The following is a 22,500-nucleotide window of genomic DNA, read 5'->3' on the forward strand; positions in this document are numbered from 1 at the left end:
TGCATTTTTGTACAGAAATATGAATAATAAATGTTGTATTTGAAGCGCTTGGCTTGTAGTTGATTGTTTACAAATAACTTCTCCGTCGGTGACGTCCAATCAAGGGACGCTACTCTTCCGCTAATCTCATTCCCTATACTGTGCGCCCTTTGGTAGCTGAGTTATGACGTCATCAATAGACAAGGATAATCTTGACATAAATTGTAATATATTTTGGGTTTGTCCTACACGATTCTCAACCCTTGACAGATAACTCACTGGAAACATTGTCTTCTCAGATGAAGTAACCTTTTATGTGTCTGTCTGGGCATGTACACAAACACAGTGTTCGACATTGGAGGAAACAAAAACCAGATGATGTTATCGAGTGTCCTCGCAACTCACCAAAAGTCAATGCCTGGTGTGGACTGACCAGGGAAAGAGCTGTCGGTTCTTTCTTTTTTGATGACAAGTCACAACAACAAACTGTCTGGCCATGTTAAAATCATAGGGACTCCGTCAATAAGATAATCTTCAACATAACATCTTTCCCCAAGAGGATGGAGCTCCCCCTCGGTGGAGTTTAAATTTGAGGGAATTTATAAATGAACAGTTCCCAAAACCGATGGATCTGCCGAGATGGTCCGACTTCCTGGCCTCCAAGTTCACCTGATCTAACCTCACTTGACTTTTTTTATGGGGATATGTGAAGCGCAGAGTGTTTGTATATCCCCCGTGAGAGACATGTCTCGCCTGAAGACAGAAATTAGAAAAGCCGTTCGCTCTGTCATATTACTCATGGTGCAAAAGACGTGGGACGAACTGGAGAGAAACTTTCGGCTTGTCGAACGTTGGTGTTCATGTCGAGCTTTAAATCGGACGATTTCGCAAACACACAATCACAAATAAGCTATCAGAAGAAAAAAAAATTAATGAATTTGGATTACAACGTTGATAACCAAATTTTCGTTGCAGCTGTTTTTGAATCATTCGAACCGGAAACGTGTCAATGATTAAAAACGAACACATTGTAAATTACAATGTCTGTCAAAATAACCCTTTTCTACCGATGACGTCATATCTCAGCTACCAAAGGGCGCACGCACAGTGTTAAAACTTATATCAATCAAAACTTAAGTAAATTCTGCACATATCAAAAACAGTTTGATGATGAAATCTTACATAGCTTTGGAGTTATTCAAACCTGAAAGGTGTCAATGATAAAAAAAAACACACTTTATATCATAACAGCATATTATGGGAAGCTGGCCTTATCATTGGTAAAGGTTAAATTTCACAATACATCTGAACGTTGACTGCCAACTAGTTACATTTTGGAAATATACTGATAAGTACAGATTTGCTGATGAAAAGATAAGAAAAAAAACAACAACAACAACCAAACAAAAGTTAAAGAATCTTGGAATCGACCTCACAATACAACTAGTTAGACACCATGCTGAACTTCATAAAGGGAAATGCGTATATTATTTGCTTAACGCTTATGAATATGACATGGTTGGCAATTTATCAATTAGATTTATAAAATTACTTTTAAAAAAGACTATAATTGATTGTGATTTAAATTACTTTGACAGTAATTTGGACTCACGATACGTTTTCCAACTAGTTGTATAATGTGGTCAATTTGTCTTAGAAGGTTTAACTGCTAGTAGGACAATACAGTTAAAACTAGTTGGAGTCATACTAGTTGTACCATGAAGCCTGACCCTTACTTACGAATTTTAGGCAATTTTTTGAAGTTTGACTCCTCCTCTTACTTCATTCAATAGCCGCTACAATACAATTGTAAAAACAAATGAGGAGAAATATGATTAAAACATGAACAAGGACATGACGTCATTCTCTAATAATATAGTTATCCATAACAGCAATGTCTCGAATTCAAAACAAGGTTCCAAATATGTTACCTGCTCAGAGATTTCCTTACGTGATTTTCCAGCATGAAATTACAATATTCCTTTCTTTTAAAATAACTAGGGAGATATATTTGTCTGGCAGAATTATTTACCCACAATAATAATAATAATAATAATAATAATAATAATAATAATAATAATAATAATAATAATAATAATAATAATTATAATAATAACGTGTTTGACTATGAATGCAATTGTCATCGTCTAAATCACCCAGCCATAATAGTACGTTATATTGGGATCGTGCATAGCTTATACGGTAGAGTCACGCTCTCACCGGCCAGGCGGAGTTGTCGTACCGGTAAGGTAGCGGGTTCAAACCCCCATCACCGCCGCCAAAAAAAAATTGTTCTCTATTGTCTTCTGGCACTTTCCTACTCACTTCATCTCAGTTGTTATATTGGAACGATTGGTCACCCATTTCTTGGCCAAACGAGTCATTGTATGTAATATCGTATCGCACAACCGACCTTGTTTTGAAATCCAATAACGTGTGTAAAAAGATCTCATTGTTTTCGATCATATTAATATGTTGACATAATATGCAAAGACGGGTACATCTTAATAATTGAGTAATCGGAAAAGGCTCTTTACTCACATTCCCTCACCGTACTCAGGTGTAAAATTGAGTACCTGGCCGTTAACAGTGTTGTCTTTGTCCGAAAAATTGTAATATCGCCTAACAGGCGTCATGTTCCGTCCTACATGTTAAATGTTGGTGTTGACCAGGGACCCCTTGTAAAGCGCTTTGAGCACATTTAGTGGATATTGCGCTATATAAAGCTCAATTTTTTTTGTTTAACTAGAGCATTTATTTAGCGCTATGTCCCTGGAACGTGCTCAAAGTGCTTTGCAAGGGATCTCCAGGGTAACAACAACACTTGACGTATAAGACGAGACACGATGCCTGTCGGGCTGTGAGTCAAGTACCTACCTTTTCCAATGACTCAACAATGCGCCATTCAGTGCGGAACTCGAACTCCGGACCCTCTGGTCCGAAAGCGAGTACCATTATCCCTAGGCCACAGAGTGGCAATGCCCCCCCCCCCCCCCCCCCACCGAATCAATCGTAGCCATCGTTAACTGAAAGCCTGACACAGAAACCCAAAAAGACTGGCATTTTGACGTCATTATTTGTTTTTTTCACCGCCTAGTGAGTTGTCGTTAGTAGTGCTCATGGAAACAAGTGGTCCCATTGGTTGAACTATTGAATACAACTCACGATTTGTTTTCTTTTTTTTTTGTGGCCAAAGACTGGCATTTTGACGTCATTTTTTGGTCAGTGTCAGGCTATAAGTTAACGATGGCTACGTTCAATGCGGTATTATATCCGAATGGACTATATGAAGAAAATTGAACTAAGAATCAAAATTATCAGAATTATAAATTTGTAAAATTTTGTTTGTTTTAAGAGGAAATACTCGTTCACCTCCTCAATGGAGGTATGTACTATGTATCTATTTTATCTTAAATTTTATAAATTTAGCTTAAATTTAAATTCTAATCACCAGGTCCACTCCGACATATTTAACTCTCTTGTTACCGACCATTTTCCGGATTTTCCACCAAATAGCCATACGTGTCCAACATAATAAAAAAAAATAAAAGTGAGCTTTATATAGCGCAATATCCACTAAATGTGCTCAAAGCGCTTTACAAGGGGTCACTGGTCAACAGCAACATTTAATATTTAAGACGGAACATAACGCCTGTTAGGCGATATTACAAATTTTTCGGACAAAGACAGCGCTGTTAACGGCCAAGTACTCATTTTACACCTGAGTACGGTGAGAGCATGTGAGTAAAGAGCCTTTTCCAAGGACTCAACTATGCGCCGAGCGCTTGACTCGACCCCATGACCTTCCGATCCGAAAGCGAGTGACATACGACTAGACCACATATCCGCACAAAAATAATTTTAAAAAATATTTTTTTTGATTCTGTGGTGTAGTGGTGCACGTAATCAGGAGGTCTGAGGTTCGATCCCCAGTCGAGGCGGGCTAAGCTTTATTGGATGGTTTTTGTCATGTATTTTTCTCTCTACCTTTTCTGGCTTTTTGTTTCGAACTCAATTTTTCAGATCTTTATCTTGCAGATTTAAATTTCACATCTATTCTTCTTCTTCTTCTTCTTCAACTTCAAGTACCAAATCTGTGTAAGACATCGCATCGGTGATCATGGTTCGCCATTCATCTCTCTGATCAGATAACCTCAGAAAACTAATATTACTCTTCTCTTTCTTTGTCACCCAGCTGTTCACTATTCAAACTATTCAAAGATGTTTTTCTTTGTCTACCTTTACTCTTTTTACCTTGTATTACTCATGTAATAATTTTTTATAAAGGTGGGAGGGGGGGGGGGGGGAGGCGCGGAGGGCGGAACGTGAACACTTGCAGGTCTGATAGCCCAATTCGTTATGGACTCGTTGTTGTTGCTAAAATGGAAATACACTCAAACCAAAGCAAAATATTGTCCATGACAACCATGTAAAAACCAAGTACATAATTTTGCGTTCGGTTATCAGACCTGCAAATGATACGTATCTATACGTAGGTGAGTGGGGGATGGTTTCATTTTTTGATTTTTTGCTTTGTTTTGTTTTTGTTTTGTTTTTTGTTTTGTTTTTATGTTTTTTTTTTGTTCTGTTTTCTTGGGGGGGGGGGTTCAAGTTGTTTTTGGTTGTTTATCTTTTTTTTTTTTTTTGTTTTTTGTTTTGTTTTTTAGCCAAATGGCACAAACGTAATGTTTTAACCAAGTGATGGCGAGGGCGAGACTGAATTTGCTTCAAATCAAATTCTACCCCCTTTCTTTTTCATCATCTGGTTACAGTGATAGCTCAAACTGTTTCCACTACCATGACTGTTGTAACAACGATAAGACCCTCTTTACACATCACCGTTACTGCTCTTTCCTGTCAGTGAAAAAAGGAAAATCTGTTATCAGATTAAAAATTTAACCCCGTCTGGAGAGGGTTAACGACGAGACTATTTTGTTACAGCAAGTAAAGCCCCTTTCACTTAACCAATCTGTTTTATGGGGGGCCGAGTGGTTAAGGCGTTGCACTGTGACCTGGAAGGTCGCGGGTTCGAGCCCCTCTTCCGGCACTTTCGTTTTTTTTCCTTGGGCAAGCTTATTAACCCCCAATTTGTTTACTTGGACAACATAGGTGATTCCTTTTCTGTTGACATCAGACATCCGGTTTGATGGATTATCTATATTCCTTCATGGAATGCCTAGGCGACGGGATCTTATGGTAGCGTTGCGAAAGGACGTAATTTTTTATTTTTAAAAAATATGTTTTATGGTGCTATGTCGAGAGTGACCTAATGATTAAAATTCTATTTTAAGCCCAAGTTATAAACTTTATGGAGTCACCACAGCTCATTTGGTAGAGCACTATCTTCACACGCAAAGGGCCTGAGATCAATCTTGGGTGATGTGTCGAGACTAGCATTCTATCGAAAGGGTAGCAAGCATTAGCTATTGTCCGTTCTCGCAAAAGATAACTGGATAAACTCCGGCTCTATGGGCCTTAAACCTCTCCTTACCAACTATAGGAAAATCGTCTCATTCGTTACGATAGAACCAACATTTTTCTTATTCTAATTTCTTTTGTACATCAGAAAATTTAAAGAAAATGTACAGTGTGTTGTAGAGCATGTTTTGGTAAAGAAGTTATGTATGGCAAGAAGTTTATTGCTATTATGTCAGAATGATAAAAAATCTATTTTTGTGTTAGTTGGGTGTGAAGGTAAGGCTGGTAAGGAGGGGGTTAAAGCGAAGGAACACATAAAGAAAGTGAAAAGTGAGTTGTCAGTCGTTCTCAAAGTAACTGATAATCCTATTCGCCCTATACTTTCTGTTGTTACTCGTCTCTGAGTATCGCGACGTAAATAATTTTTTGGGCAACACAATACGCAATAGGCTTCACCAGTCGTGACGTCACTTCCTCCTCGTAATGGCGCATAGTAACTTAGGAACTGGTTCTAAACTATCGGAACAATGGCGGACGCCCTTATGAAATACTTCTCCGACGAACATAAAAGTGTATCCAGAGGAAAAAAAAACATTATAAATCTGATCATGTTTTGACTTTTATACATTCAGATCATATGAAGTGTGAAAAAGTTCTCGCCAGAATTTACCGATGTCCTTTGTTTAGAACCAGACTGCTCGTTGCTGGGCGGACGTGACATCAGACCATTGAATCCATATACAATCGTTTAAAGTGACAAATTAGGGAGTCTCCCACTGTTTAATATACATATTTCAGATTGTTACAATTGTTTAATGACACGAGACCTTTTTTTTCAATTTGACTTGTATGTAAACGCGCAACGTATATCATAGTGCGGCTATGTGGTCCAGTGGTATGACACTCGCTTTCGGATCGGAAGGTCCTGGGTTCGAGCCTTGCTCGGCGCATAGTTGAGTCCTTGGAGAAGGCTCTTTACTCACATTCTCTCACCGTACTCAGGTGTAAAATGAGTACCTGGTTGTTAACAGCGTTGTCTCTGTCCGAAAAGTTTTTTAACATCGCTTAACAGGCGTTGTCCCTTCCCAAATGTTAAATGTTGCTGTTGGTCAGGGACCCCTTGTAAAGCGCTTTGAGCACATTTAGTGGATATTGCGCTATATAAAAGCTAAATTTTTAAAAACGTACCATTAAAGTTAGATGACCCTTCGCCTGTCAACAAGTCTTAATTCTCTCCTTACCAACTATGGGAAAATCATCACATTTGTTACGATACAGACAACATATTTCTAATTCAGACTTAATTTTGTACATCGCAAACTTTGAAGAAAATGAACAGTGTCTTTGTAGAGCTTGTTTCGCTAAGAAAATTATGCATCGCAACAACTTACTGCTGTTGTGTTTGAATGCTTACAAATCTATTTTTGTGTTAGTGTTAGTTGGGAGTGAAGGTTTTGGGAAAAATCCTGAAAATGGCTGGTAAGGAGAGAGAGAGAGAGTTAAACCTGAGGCTCAGTTGCAAGAGCACTCAGCTTCATACAGGGAACGAGATCATTCCCGGCTGCAATCGAAATTTTTTGTGACCCTCCTGCCTATCCTGAAGTGATTGGGTAGCTGGGTTTGATAGATCTGGCTGAAAGTACATTGTGATAGGGAATGAGATTAGCGGAAGAGTAGCGTCCCTTGATTGGACGTCACCTTACAGAGAGAACGTCACATGGTTTTGCGCATGCGTCTCTCTCGTCCTGGCTTTCGGTGAAGTGTCTCATGCCGCTTTCACCGGAAGCGAGGACGAGAGACGCATGCGCCAAACCATATTGACGTTCTCTCTCTAATATCAAGGCACGCTACTCTTCCGCTAATCTCAATCCCTATAGACTAGCGTGCTATCCAAAGGATAGCAAGTAATTGCTATTGTCCGTTTCACGCTACAGTAACAGGGATAAACTCCGGCTCCATGGGCCTGTTGGATCTGAAGGACTATCTACTTTCTTTCATTTTTTAAAGTTATTTTTTATTCTTTTGTTGCTTCAAATTTTAGACTTTTGGCAAGTTGTGGATAATCTTGATTTACAATAGTTTTCGGGGTCGAACAGAAAGAAAAAGTGTATAGTCATAATATCATACATGACACTTAATCATTAAGTGAGCAATTGCTGCATTGCGGGGGAAAAGTCAGAACACATCACAACCTTTTAACTGAGCTTGAGCCTTTTTTTATATATATATTTGTGTCCCACCATCTCAAAACGTCAATATCTTGGAATGAACCAAATGGTAAAAAGTCGAAATAATGCTAAACCTATCGAAAATATGAAATTTTGGTTTTTATCACAAAATAGTGCCTAAGCGATCAAAAATATGAAATTCTGGTTTTTATCACTCTAAATTCTATATTCGTTCTCCTCAATAAAACATATTATACAGTCAACGCAAGTACGATATATCTGGCTATAAATTCAATGTTTATCATCTTGTCCATCCCGACATAATCCCGTTTTGACATGGTGCGTCACATATATAAAATATATCATAATATCCTCTTGATGAATGTGATCAAAGGCTTTAACACGGTGTCCAAATCCGACAGCAATACTTAACATGCAGGACGAAATATAACACATGTATAGCGCAATTACAACTTCTTTTTTTTTAACAGAAACAAGTCTGTAACCGGTTTGGTAGGCCAAGTATGGCGAGGTTATGTGAGTAAGGAGCCTTTTCCACAGACTCAATTTTGTGTCGCCCACAATGAATGGGATTCTAACCTGGGACCTACTGTTCCGAAGGCGAGTGTCATATCACAAGGCCACAAAGCCACAAGACAAGAAAACGATTGTTTTTTTTTTTTTCTTTCTTATAAACAATTTCATTCAAAATTGAAAAGATTCTGCCTTGGCATTGATTTTCTCCCCGGTGGAAAATCTGAGATGTACAGCTTACAAGTAGCTTTTTAAAAAAAAAAAAAAAAAAAAGACAATTATAGTACTTGAGTAATAAAGTAAATCCTATTCACATCTGACTGCCTTCCTTTTGGCAAATGATATCAGCTAAAGTGTGGTTTAAACCGAATCGTCACCCTCTAGGCAGGTGTAATTGAGATGTACAGTGTATTTTTTTAAATTATTATTGACACATTTAAGATTTGAATAACCCCAAAGCTATGCAAGATGTCATCAAACGGTTTTTTTTTTTTTTTGGGGGGGGGGGGGGGGGGGTTTGCAATAGGTGAAGAATTTATTTAAGTTTTGATTGATATGTTTTAACAATGTGCGTCCTTTGATAACTGAGCTATGATGCCAGGAGTAGAACAGGATAATTTTGAAATAAATCGTAATTTACGGTGTGTTTGTTTTTAATCATTGACACATTCTAGGTTTGAGTACCTCAAGAACAGCTGCAACGACATAAATTTGATTTTCAACATATTATTTCAAATATATTAAAGGTTTTTTTTCTGATATCTTAATTGTGATCAAGTGTTTGCGCAATTATCCGATCTCTAAAGCTCCACGTGACCACCACCATTTTGAATGACAAGCCGCAAGCGTCTCTCCAGTTCGTCCCACGTCTTTTGCAGCATGAGTAATGTGACAGGGCGAACGACTTCTTTTATTTTTGTCTTCAGGTGACGTCATATACAAAAGAATTTTGCAGAGTCGAGGCAATGTTCCAATACTGACATGTTAAATAAAATAAACTTTCGAGAATTATGTCAGATAAAGCGAAAATAAATCACGATTGATGTCAAAATTACACTTTTCTACTGATGACGTCATAGCTTAGGACGCACAGTGTTACAATTTATATCAATCAAAACTTGATGAATAAAATTTACACACGTGGCAAAAGACCGTTTGATGAAATCTTACACATCTCTCGAGTTATTCAAATCTGAAATGTGTCAATATTTATTTTTTAAAACACTGTTTAACTGGCACAAAGATATAAGAGAGAAAAAAAAAAAGACTGACTGCTAGCACGAGAGTTATAAAGCAATTTCCATTTACATCTGACTGCCTTCCTCTTGGCTGCTGCTTCTTATGGTTCTCACACGAATATGTTATGACGATCGACCCAAGCAGCAAAGTCCGGTCCGCATTCGTGCACCGTCGCGAACCCGGCCGGTAGCCTCGTCATAACACACCGTTCAACCAGATGCTCTGCCGTTTCGGGTTCTTGTCCACATCCTCCTGGCAAATAACATCACACTCCTTTGCCCCTGATTTGCCTCAAGCACCCCCCCCCCCCCACCAACGACAAAGCAGGTATTTATTGGGGTCGAACGCTCCTAGGGACCTCCGCCCTCGCACTATGCCATTCCACCGCGGAGTATTGCGCTACGGTATGGGATAGAAGCAAGAATGTTGAGAAGGTAAATGTCGGTCGGGTCGATAACAACGCCTAGAGAATGGGACCCCGATAATGGCATCAATTCAGACCCCCCGATGTACGGCGGGAGACCATTACAAACAACTGGCTAATAAGATTAAATATTGATAGGGATGGGCGAGCAGAACTGCGACGGTACGCGATTGCTGTGATGAGTATGCGTCCTGGATACATTGTTATAACAGTAGTGTGAGAACCATTTAAAGCTGCTGCCACAGTGTGGCTTAAACCTTATGATTTCGGGAATCTCGCACTAGGCAAGTTTAATTGCCTCAAAAAGGAGGACAAACAATGGGAGCGCAAAAGTAGTAAAGAGTCGTTAACATAAAAATGAAGACTTATGGACTAGAAAAGACATAAGAATTGAATAGGGAAGTAAGTAGAATAAGGTGTGGATGATTAGGATATATGGCTCTTACAAACCAGGGTCGTATTTGGTAGGAACCCGAAAGGAAAAGTGAAAGACAGCATGTCGTATATTTGAGGACGAATTCAGCTGGAGATACGCCGATCATTGACAAGCCATCAAAGGATAAGAAGCACCCAGCTGCAGCTCTAGACAAGCAATTGTGAAGAAGTTTTCTAGATTATCTCTTATCAACCAGTTAACTGCGATACTACTCCGAAACAATTCGTATTTTAAAATTTGGTAAGAAAATAATTCCTCAAATATCGATCGATTTAAATGACCCTCATTTTGGCATAAACTCTCAAACCTGTGATTTTGCGAAGTCATTTAAATCGATTGATATTTGAAGGGCTCGTTTTCTGGCCAAATTAAAAAAAAAAGTTTTTCCAGAGTACGACTGTCAGTTTTCCTGGTAAAAGGCGCTATTACATTTCTATTTGATAGTTAAAGCACTGTTGCCAGCAAGCTACTCATTAAACCGTGTGCAGTGAGAAAATGTGAGTCAAGAGCCTTCTCTAAGGACTCAATTTAGCGCCGCCTAGAGCGGGACTCAAACCAGAGGCCTACCGGTCTGAATGCGAGTCGTACCATGACTCCCGCGACCATAACTTAGATATGATCCATACAACTAGCTCTAAATAAATGCAACGTTGTACCCATTTAGTAGGCTACAAGGCCAGTTAAAAATTGCCTGATTGAAACTATTGTCCTGTGGTATATGTATTGAAAAATAATACATTATTATAACATAGCATACAAGCTCTTTATTGTATTTCACATTTTCAGAAGATAGCCAATCTGACGTGAGTTAAATTCTGTGAGTGCTTAATTTTTTAAATGTATTGGCAAATTTAATGGTAAGCTCTCTTGTTTGAGCGAAACTTTGTTGCGATGTTAAAACACCATCGAAATCTTCTTGATCTAGTTTCGAAATAGAAAATGTTTTCATTTGTTTAAGTCAATTGAGTAAAATTTTACTTGTCCTATTTCAGCCATCGCTCATCAAAAGTTGGTAAATGATCTCAATGGGATTTTGTATGTTGAAATTACGTGTGCAATGATTGCATTTGTTTGGGAATATAAAATGTCATTTTGCCCAATAAAGTCACATATATATCATGGAATTTCTCCAGAGTCAGTAAAACGGGATATAAACCTAGCAGGGTTGTCCATTTCATGTCTATCTTTGGTGTTGGATTGTTTTTTATTGGGGTTATCATTTGCTTTTGACAGATTTGGTGTTCCTTTGGATGATTCAGTGACGGCGTTGGGAGGCGGAAGTTCTGGATTTTTTGCTGTCGGAGATATGGGCACCTGTGTTAAAGAATGTGCTGTAATTGACATGGCAGTCGTCTTTTGAGTTGGGAGAGTTGGTGACTCTTTAAGTGGCGATACAGCCACCTCTTGTGCCGGCGGATCTGTTGGTGCTTTACCAACTTTTGTGAATCCCGGCTTAGTTATTGTTGGCCATTTCAATGGATCTGAACCAATTTTTTTCTTTGGAGACTTAATAATTTCTTCTCTTTCTTTTACTCGGGTGGTGACTGTAAGAGCCATATTGTTTGCTTCGTTTGTTACTACACTTGTTTTGGTATCCTTTTTAGGCTGCGCTGGATCTTCAACCTTTGGTTGTATCGTGTTTCTTGGTGGTGAAAATACTGTAGCTAGTAAATTTTTTGTGTTTTCTATAGTTTTTTGGATTCTGTTTGTGATTGGAGTTTGCGAAATTTCATTTTTGTCAGTTGTATTTACTACAACTGGTTTGGGATCTGGTACGTCTAATTTTGACTCTCCATCAAATATTTTATTATCTTTTTGGGGACTCTTACTGTTTGGCACTTTTAACTTGTCAGGTACAGGGAGTTTATGTTTATCCGAATTATTTGGTGGCGATGTTGTATATTTGGCTCCACTAATCCGTTCTTCAACTTTAGATCCTGTCAATGATGTAGTCGTACCACTCGACTGGTTTGTGGTGACTGTTGGTTTGGTTTGTGGATCCACCTTTTTCATAAGGTTCTCATCGGACTTATTCCAAGGAAAAGTCGACGACCATCCATTATCTTCAAAAAATGTGGTTATGTAAGTCATTGTTGCACTGAGAGGTTTTTCTACCATCTTTGTCGGTAGGATTTCTGCTCTCGTAGGTGAATTATCTTTTGTTGTTATATTGCTTGTTTTTTCAGGTGGCTCTTTCAAAGTCGCAACTGAGGGGAATTTTTTCTTGATCGAATCTATCGCCTCTCCAACAGAAGAGGCAATAGCACTGAAAGCGACGCTAGGAGATAACCTATTTTTCTTCTTCAGCATTTCGCCATAGAGGGTTGGTTCTTGGACAGTAGGTAAGTTTTGTCGATTTAGTGCCTCCAAATAGCCTTTGCCGCTGGACTTTTGAGGGGAATTATCTGGTGCTCGCAAATACGGCGATGGGTGCAGTCTCATTGGGCTCTTGTTTCTTACTGATACTGGCGAGGTATCCCTTAAAATTGGTGTTTTTCCTTTTTCAATCGGCATGTTATTTACATTTTCGAGAGATGCCATCTTAGTTGCATCTAAATCAAAAGGAAATCTTCGTCTCGCTTCATTAGAGCCTTTCTGTTTTTCTTTACTCCCGTTGTTTGCCGTAGGAAATACCTCCGGCAGTTGTGAATTTTTACTTCTCACCACTCTAGATGACGTTGCTGGACAATCATCAGCAAAAAAAGGGACTTGACTTTTTCCAATAGTATCTTGAAAAGGTAACAGATCGCTCTCGTGTTTTTCACAATCCCTTATCCCCGAGGGTCCACTCGTAATCTCACAGCTCTGACTGTCTCCGGATACTGTAGATGTCACGCAACGTTTTTCATTTATACTAGTTTTACTTGACAGTGCCGAATTGCTTGTGTTTTGTTCTGTTTCACAGTCATTGTTGAAATTATCGATTTCATATTCAGAAAATGCCATGTCCTCGTTACATTCCAAACTGTATTCTTCGCAAGAGCAAGCAGAATTTGACATGTCACGGTATTCAGATATGTCATGATGCTCGGTAGAGACATGATAAATATCCTCGTGGATTGGTTGCCCCGTTCCATGAGAATAAAATCCATTCTTAGTAGTCGGTGAATTACAATTGTTTTCATCTTTTGATTCGATATAGGATGCACTTTGCATATTACTCATGTTATTATATGAATTTGATGGAAATCCTCCATAAGGGGACACAGTAGCAATGTCCGTTTCAGTATGCGTCATATTTGGGCTCCTCGCTGGTTCTGAAAAACTAGGCATTGATACTATGTGTTTTTGATCGATCTCCGTGGCAGGTACTATTTTGATTTCTTCCTGATTGATTTTGGGATCATTGTCACCTGCAATGTTCGTCGTTAGACACACCACTCCTGGTGGGCTAGGTCGTTGAACAGGAGTTTCTGCAATGGTAGCTGAAATATCTTTACCCGAGTCTAGTTTTCCCCTTTTTAGTACTATCTTTGGTTTTGGCGAATGTGGCGTATTGCTAGGCATTCGACCCATCTTGGAACCAAAACCAGGATTATTGTTGATCGTGGGTGGCAGTATCATTTGATGCGCGTTTATGCTCTTTTCCCCCGTCGCTACCTTCTTGGATTTTAAAATATTTTTTGCTCGTTGCTGTGAGTTCAAAAATTTTGTAAGTAGCTCACTCTCTTTTCTATTGGTTCGATTTAGAGGCGATTTCTTGGCAATTATAGAGGGCTGCGTAAACGTTGGAGAATCGATAAGGTGTGGCTCTTTGGTAGACATATTTTTGCGTTTCTTATCTGAAGATTCCTCTTTGTTTTTCCCCTCAGCAGTTTTTATATGGCGCTGGATACTTGACTTCTTTGTGTTTAGAGTAACATGACCATTCTCAGACTTGGTTGGAACAGAAACTTGAGAACCCTGATTAACGTCCCGATTGTCACCTGTAGATGAGCTTCTTATGAGCTTCAATGCATTCGGCGAATGGGCTTGAGCTATTTGTAAAGAAGACTTTGAGGATCGACTTGATGTTTTCTTACATGAACTTTTTGGAGCAGGGTAACTCCCGCCGGTAAAGGTTGGTTTGCCAGGAAACTCGAGTTTTGATGGTGGTTTAACAAACGCAAATTCAGCCCTATTTTCATTTACATCGTTTTGAGACGAAGGCACAATTTTGTGAGAGGTGGATTTTAAGCTGAGAGACTTTGGACAATTTGATTCACTTACCGGGCGTGGCTTGTGATCCGGCGTCGACTTGCTTCGTAACCGAGTAGGGAAGTTAACGCTAGTGTTACTGTCACTTTGGGGTATTTTTTTCGGAGATGCTGAGCTTTTTCTGCTTGAGACCGGCGACTTTCTGTTTCTCTTTGATGAACCAGTAAGCAATGGCGAAGCTGTGTTTGGTTTATTTTTCACTTTAGATGTTGTCGTGATACGGAAAGATGTTGTGCCTTTTTTATCTGGTGTGTGAAGGTAGGTCGATTTGTTCTCCACAAAACGAAGTGCGTTATATCTAAGTCCATTTGGATCGTTATCATCATCCGACTCGGCTTTTTTACTCGCAGTTTTTTCTTTAAACCTTCTACCGCCGGTCGCCATATCAGGAGTGTAGCTAAAGCGTGGTGATTGATCAACTTTTGTAGTCACAGGGGGATTAGATTTAGATTCAGCTAATACACTTGGCAACTTGGATTCATCGTTTTTTCTTATTGGTTCCTCGGCGGCCTCTTTGAAATCAATTCCTTTCGTATTTGTAACATTTGAGGTATTCTTCACCGTGGGGACTTTCCTATTTTTCACATTATTATTATTCGGTATCTGAGAAGTCGCCTCTGAAGATGATTTGCCACCACCAAATATGCTTTTAATGTATGAAAGCGGTCCAAACCACGAAGCATCGGGTGGCGGGACATCCATTTTCTTTTTGAGAACAGATTCTTTGGACATGGGTGGTTTAAAAGATGCTGAAGACGTGCGTTTGACGTCCGAATATTTGGGAGTCTCGGGAATTTTTATGCTATTTGGTCGTGATTTGTTGTCGACCTGCGAGTTATTACCAGACTCAGGTACAGAAGGCATGGTGAAAGCTTAATGTGATTGGATTTTAAAAACAAACGTACGTGCTTGTTGCTTGCTGTTTTGATGAAGGTTCCTAAAAAGTATTTGGCAAGATGCTTGGCCCCTGAATTATACGATTTTGTTCTCGAGGACACGAAGGAGATGTGAAGTTGGTGTTGTCTGTGTTGTTCTTATAATTGATGTTGCAGTTAATCAATCCCTGTTGACGTTTCCCCAAGCAGCACTTTGTCGCTCGTTATGGAAATTGTTCCACGCATGCTCTGGTAGAATCTCGAGCCCGATGATGATCAATACTGTTGTAGAAGATAGTTTTAACAAGAAATAAGTTAGATCTCTGTATGAATAATAATAATAATAATAATAATAATAATAATAATAATAATAATAATAATAATAATAATAATAATAATGATGATGATAATAATATAATAATAATAATAATAATAATAATAATAATAATAATATGATGATGATGATGATGATGATGATGATGATGATGATGATGATGATGATGGTGGTGGTGGTGGTGGTGGAATGATCATAATTATTATTATTATCATTACTATTTATTATTTCAGTCACTAATTTCAATGAAAATCTGAATCGTTCAGAAATTCACAACAGCCGGCAAACTAGAATCTAAGGTTTGAAGTACTTAGAATTACGTTGATCCAGATAAATTAAACGGTTTGAATATTACAGCCATTTAAACCTTGTTCGAAAACATATCCAGCTCAAAAATGTTCAAAATTGTCATGCCAACGAGATTGGTTTTGCACGCACAATTAAAAACAATTAAAGCCTCCTGGTGTAAGATAAAGTAATGTAAAATTTTGACTATTATGACAACAAATTATTTTTCGTGTGTTGTAACTACGAGATCAGTGCTTTACGTATTATTACACTTTTAGATAACTGCATTCAATAGAAAATATTACGATATACAAATTTCAGAAATGTGACACCCAAAATAATTCGAATGAATGATATTAGTCGGAAGTAATCCGTTGATTCAAATTTGCCATATTAATATTTCTTCAGTCGATTCTTACAATTAAAATCTTTAGTTTGTCTAAAATGAGATAATATTGTATTTCGTGTTGTCATTAAGCGAGTTTTAAAATGAAATTATCACCATGCCTACAATCTGACAAAGAATTAAAAAGAAATTCGTTCGTCATTAGAACTATCTCGGAGTGGAATGGGCTGGATGAACTGGTCATCATGGAACCACACCTAAACGATTTCAAGGCCCGACTGACATGGGCCCGCGCCCAATGAGGACGCCGCTGAAATACAACCAGACCATTGGTTTCTTCAGCGCCAACCATACAGATACAGATACAGAATTTTCCAACTGACGTGGCTTATCAAAAAATTATTTTAAAATACAAAATAAAAATGACGTCTTTCCGCGCCGTCACCCAGGCATTCCAAGCAGGAATAGAAATAATTTATCAAGCAAACGTCTGATATCAACAGGAATCACCCCTTTTGTTGAATAAATGATATAATCATCTTGACCAGGAAACAAATGAGAGTTGTCTTAAGCGGGGCTTGCAGATCACAGTACCTTAATCACTTGACCACCATGAAGAGTATGGTAAAATAATCTGAACTCTTAAACTCGGCAGAAATCACGTGACTCGAATCAACTAAAACATATGTTCAATAATTAATTTTTGTGAACACCACTGGAAATGGTGCATACCTTTTCAGGTCAGATGTTTGTGGCGTGAAGGTTATTGCAATGCAATGAAATTGCTTCATTCTCTCATTCAGTATGAATTTGGATCGTATCCATCAGTTAAGGAGTCATTGTCGTAAAGTTCGGTGATTTGTTACCAAAGATTTTAACCTGGATAGTTACAAACTCCCTAGAAGTATTTTCAAGAAAATGGAGTCACTCAATTTTACGACCTTCAGCACATTGACTGATGAGCACGAGTGTGATAGTGTATACAACGTTACCCTACTCTTCCTCTCTTACTCTGATATGGCCGATTTATTATTGCATAAAAGGGCACTGGGCATAGTCTGGACAACAGATAGGCAATTAATGATGGTTGTAAGGAGAGACTGAGCGATAGCCTTTATTTTGGGGTTGACAATTGGATTCAATAGTCTGATGTCACGTCGACCAGCAACGGCGGCCACCGTGGTTCTAAACAAAGAAAATCGGTACTTTTTATTCTTCATGCTGGCTAGAACTTTTCATATGTCTTGTGATCAGAATGTGTAAATGTCAAAACATTATCATATTTATAATGTTTTTCTCTTCTGGATACACTTTTATGCTCGTCGGAGAAATATTTCATAAGGGCGTCCGCCATTGTTCCGATAGTTTAGATCAAGTTACTAAGTTACTATGTGTAATTACGAGGGAAATGACGACATGACTGTTGAAGCGTATTGTGCATTTCGACCAATGGGTTTGGTGAGAGCTTACTGTTTCTCATCACGGCTAATCTCTTTGACTCTTGCAAATAATGAGAACAAAAGAATGGAAACTCAGGGGGAAAATGTTGCAATAGTTTACAGAAAACTCAACTCTGTTAATCCCAAGGTGTTGCAATTATCCGGAGTGGACTAATCTCACTCAACCCTAACACCGACTATATCCGCAGTTTACCCGGGTCACTTTTACCCCATGCCTATTTATTACATTTTTATGAGGCAAATTATAGGCGTAGTATCAAAGCTAATGGTAGTTGAATAAAACTATCTATGTACATGCTCATTTTTAATACATTTTTTTTTCCAATTTTGAAAAGTAGAAAAAATCTCTAGGATTCAGTGAGTTCATACTGCATCATCATCTAGCTCTTGGTAATGAGAAATTTCAATAATAATTTTTTGAGATGTAGAGCAGTAAATTTATGTGTTGACTGGGGAGGACTTCCGAAAGCTCCTACATCCCCAGTATTCTTGTTCTAGTAGGGGGGTTGGGAGGGGAGACTTAAAAAAAAAAGTTTCCCCCCGCCCAAACCCCCTACTAGAACATTATAAAAAAACAAGAATATTGGGGATGTAGGAGCTTTCGGGAGGCCTCCCGTTGACTGTAATGGGCAATGCTATAATCAATTACTAAGATTTCAAGGCTACGAGTCCTAATAGCTATTAAAACCAACACACTTTATAATGACGTCATCGATTTATGTACTTGTGTCGCTCTTCGTAATTTTTACACGAATACAAGATAGGATTTTATCATGAAAATATCCGTTTGTTTTTATAAGCTATGCTATGTTCGTCGTTGTCGCTGCCGCCGTCGTCATCCTAATTGTTGATGATGTTGAAATTGTTAATGCACCTTTTCAGATTTGCATTTTACATCAATACCTGGTCCCAAATTTTCCATTTATTCTATATTACGATAAAATTATCTGATCAATCAATTCACTTATCAATCGGAACAGTTACTTACATAATATTATTTTTAAACTGTTCCTCCACCCACAACACTTGTAAATAACTATGTTTCTCTAAATATTCATTGCTATAAGAATAGGCATGTAATTTGTAATAAACAACCCTAATTTTGTTTTGGATTAACTTAAATTGGTTGCAAATGATTTAACGAGGTTGACGAGATGCAACGACCAATTTTGCAATTACAGATTGTGAGCAATCAAGTTCGCTTAATAAAGCTTAGAGCAAATTGGGGAGGCCTTCCGTAAGCTCCTCATTTCTAAGTGAAAAAACAGGAGTATTCCTTTGACTAACCCTAAGAAAAAATAAAACCTAGTCTACTGGAGCGTTAGCTCTCCTATTTCTAGGCTTGAACTTATCCTAATAATAATAGGAAAATCAAACCCCCTAGGACCTTTACTCCTATAACTGACCCTAATAAAAAACATCCTCCAATCTCGAGCAAAGAGAGGCCTTCCGAAAGCTCCTACATCCCCAGTATTCTTGTTTTTTATAATGTTCTAGTAGGGGGTTTGGGATGGGGAAAACTTGTTGTTTTTTAAGGCCCCCCCCCCCCTTCCCAAACCCCCTACTAGAATATTATAAAAAAAAGTTTTCCCCCTTCCAAACCACCTACTAGAACAAGAATACTGGGGATGTAGGAGCTTTCCCCGGGAAAACCCTAATAATAGAAGAAGAAAAAACAACATACTTTTCATACCAACAACATAATGGCGGTGGAGAACCAAAACAATTGTCATATTAGTAGGAAATTTGAAACGATTTATCTATCAAGTTTTGTTGTTTTTAAAATGCTTCTATTGACAACTTGAATAAATAAACGCCTGACAAAAGATCCACGGTGAGAATACTAATTGAAAGAGATGCTACCCCGAGGAGCTTACGGAATTTCTCCCCAAACGGATATATCTCAGATACCAAAGCTTGAAGTAAAAAAAAAAAAAACCACGCTGAGCCCGACCAGAAAATATTTTTTGTAAACAATGCTAGAGATGCTATTCACCTGAATATCTGATTGTCGCCAGTTTGCGTCAGATCAACCAATTTAAGACAAGTGAAAGCCTTAACATTGTGCTATTTCGGAAGAAGATATTAGGTAACCAGTTTGGGAGACAGTCCGAAATCTCCTACATCCCAGTATTCTTTCAATTTGCATTTTCACCGTTGGTCTTTTGTCAGGCGTTTATTTATTCCATTTGTCATCATATAGAAGCATTTTAAAAACTCTAGAACAAACCTTGATAGATTTGTGAAAGTTTAAAATTGCCTAATTTGACCATTGGTTTGATTCTCGGCCGCCATTTTGATTTGTGAAGTATTGAAAAGGAGTGCAAAGCAGTCCGAGGGTTTTTTTTTCTATTAGGGTTAGTTCGAGATCGGAGGATTTTTTTTTCTATTAGGGTTAGTCTTAGCAAAGGTGCTCGAGTGTTTGTTTTTTCTATTAGGGTTAGTTAAAGGTACTTATACCTGGATACCTGGATACCTCTGTATAGAGCTTTTAGACTTGGTGTAGTCTCCTTCGCTCCTCCTCATCTATTAATGATTGGACCAATTTTTATAATTGAACTTGTTTCCTAGGGTGTTGCTTATCTCCAACTCTGCTTTGAATTTATTCAAATTTTTTGCTGATACTGTGGTTTCTTGTAGTTTATTCCAGTTATTTACAATTCTAGATGAAAAAAAGTTCCTTCTTTCATTTGTTTTAAAACGTTCTTTTTTCAGTTTCTTGCTGTTTCCTCGTGTCTGAATGTTCTTGTTTGGTTTAAGGAATCCTGCCTCTACCCTGTCTATTCCCTTTACTATTTTATATGTTTGGATCATATCTCCCCTTCTTCTCCTGTAATCTAAAGTCGGGAGATTTAATTCTTTCAATCTCTCACAGTATGTTTTGTCTTTCAGGTGTGTGATAAGTTTTGTTGCTCTCCTTTGCACTCTTTCCAAACAGTCTTTGTCTCCCTCAAACTTCGGATACCATATGCAGTTAGCATATTCCAGCTTTGATCTAACCATAGTCTTGTAGATGGTAGTCATGTGTTTTGTTTTCAGATTCTTGAAATTTCTTTTCACTATTCCGAGTGTTTTACTAGCCTTAGATTGAACATCTTTAATTTGCTTCTTGAAGTTTAGCTTCCTATCAATAAATACTCCTAGGTCTTACTTGGTTTTATTTTTTCTTGGGGTTAGTTGAGGGAATATTATTTGAGTTGGTTCCCTTTGTAGGAGCTTTCGGAAGGCCTCCCGCTATTTTTCGTTAACAAAACCATTTTGAGCTAAAGATGTTTTCCATTTGTCATAAATCAGGTGATCTGATGTGGTCTTACATCGTGTATTGAGTATGGATTATCTTGAAGTGAAAAACCTCTCCAACAGGGAATGCTCGAAAGTATGACATGGTTCTGGATACCTGGATACCTCTGTTTTGAGCTTTTAGACTTGGTGTAGTCTCCTTCGCTCCTCCTCATCTATTAATGAGGACCAATTTTTATAATTGAAATTGTTTCCTAGGATGTTGCTTATTTCCAACTCTGCTTTGAATTTATTCAATTTTTTTTAATTCAGAGTCTAAATTATTTTCATGAACTCTTTGGAAAAACGTTTAGTGATTCCCAACATTCCTTGATACCGATTCAATATCAATATGGCCGAACATTATTGTTATTTTTGTGTAACCTTCAGGCGAGATAGGCAAAGTTAAAAGTATTAAAATGAAACACTTACTCATTTCAAACAAGCAAATAGCGAAGAACAGAAAAGAGGAGATAATCTTGCTGGCCACCGACTAGGCCTCCCACGAGACAAATATTATCCTCCTTTCCGTCCACTACTTTATGCCATATTGGAATTTGGCTTTTCACAAGGACAAAGGTACGTGCTGCTTCGGACCAAGAGACATTGTTCCGTTACTATGGTAGTTTTCGACGTTCCCTATTGCTGTTTTTCGTAATGCGTTGCGGTGCGGAATTTTGCACAAAATAAAAATGCGAATTTTGTATGAAAGATTTTATGTAAAGAGAGACACAGAAATTGATGACGTTGGTGATGTGAAATCAAAATGAAAGGGAATAAATTGAGATTTTAAGCGATAAGTTTGGTTTTGAGAAGATATCATCTCTTTTATGAACTACTTTTTGAGTTAGATGGGGGTGAACTCAATGTTACCGCATTATGGCGTATTTCTCCTTATCGAATTCATTCTCTTCCTCCTCCTCCTCCTCCTCCTCCTCCTACTACTACTACTACTACTACTACTACTACTACTACTACTAATACTTCTACTACAACTACTAGTAATATTAATCTTCCTCATCCTCTTCCTCCTCCTCCTCCTCCTCCTCTTCCTCCTCCTCTTCCTCGCCATTGTCGTTATTGTCGTAATCATCATCATCATCATCATCATCATCATCATCATCATCATCATCATCATCCTTTCAACGCTCTCATGTGTAAAATAAATAATATTGAGCAATATATACCTAGTATGCCAAAAGCGATTTACAAGGGTCCCGAAGCCTACAGTATCACATGACATAATATAGGACAAGACATAATGCTTGTGTATCTCTTCCGACAATTATAAGTATATGCCCTTTTTACTCCTGAGTGCGGTGAAAGAATGTGAGTAAAGAGCCTTTTCCGAAGACTCAACTCGGCACCGCTATGGGGACCCGCACAAGAGACTTGCAGTTCCAACGGCTATTGTTATAACACAAACAATTACTTGGCTGGTAACAGAGTTATCTCTGTCGAGAATAAAATTGCAATGTCTTTTCATGTTAAGTGTTGCTGTTGGCCTGGGACCCCTCGTAAAG

General features: G+C 38.2%; 1 protein-coding gene across 1 annotated transcript; it reads right to left on the minus strand.

Moving 5' to 3' along the window:
* Nucleotides 1–10,936: 10,936 nt before the first annotated feature.
* LOC144974461 (uncharacterized) lies at nt 10,937–21,641 on the minus strand. Its single transcript, XM_078917339.1, has 2 exons — nt 21,410–21,641; nt 10,937–15,552 (listed from the first exon to the last, which is right to left on the minus strand). Exon 2 carries the CDS (start codon nt 15,257–15,259, stop codon nt 11,315–11,317), a length of 3,945 nt encoding a protein of 1,314 aa, XP_078773465.1. The 5' UTR covers nt 15,260–15,552; nt 21,410–21,641; the 3' UTR covers nt 10,937–11,314.
* Between the last annotated feature and the right edge of the window lie 859 nt (nt 21,642–22,500).

This window comes from Berghia stephanieae, chromosome 6, assembly GCF_034508935.2.
Source record: "Berghia stephanieae isolate SIO BIC M18660-M18661 chromosome 6, UCSD_Bste_1.3, whole genome shotgun sequence".
NCBI lineage: Eukaryota > Metazoa > Mollusca > Gastropoda > Nudibranchia > Aeolidiidae > Berghia > Berghia stephanieae.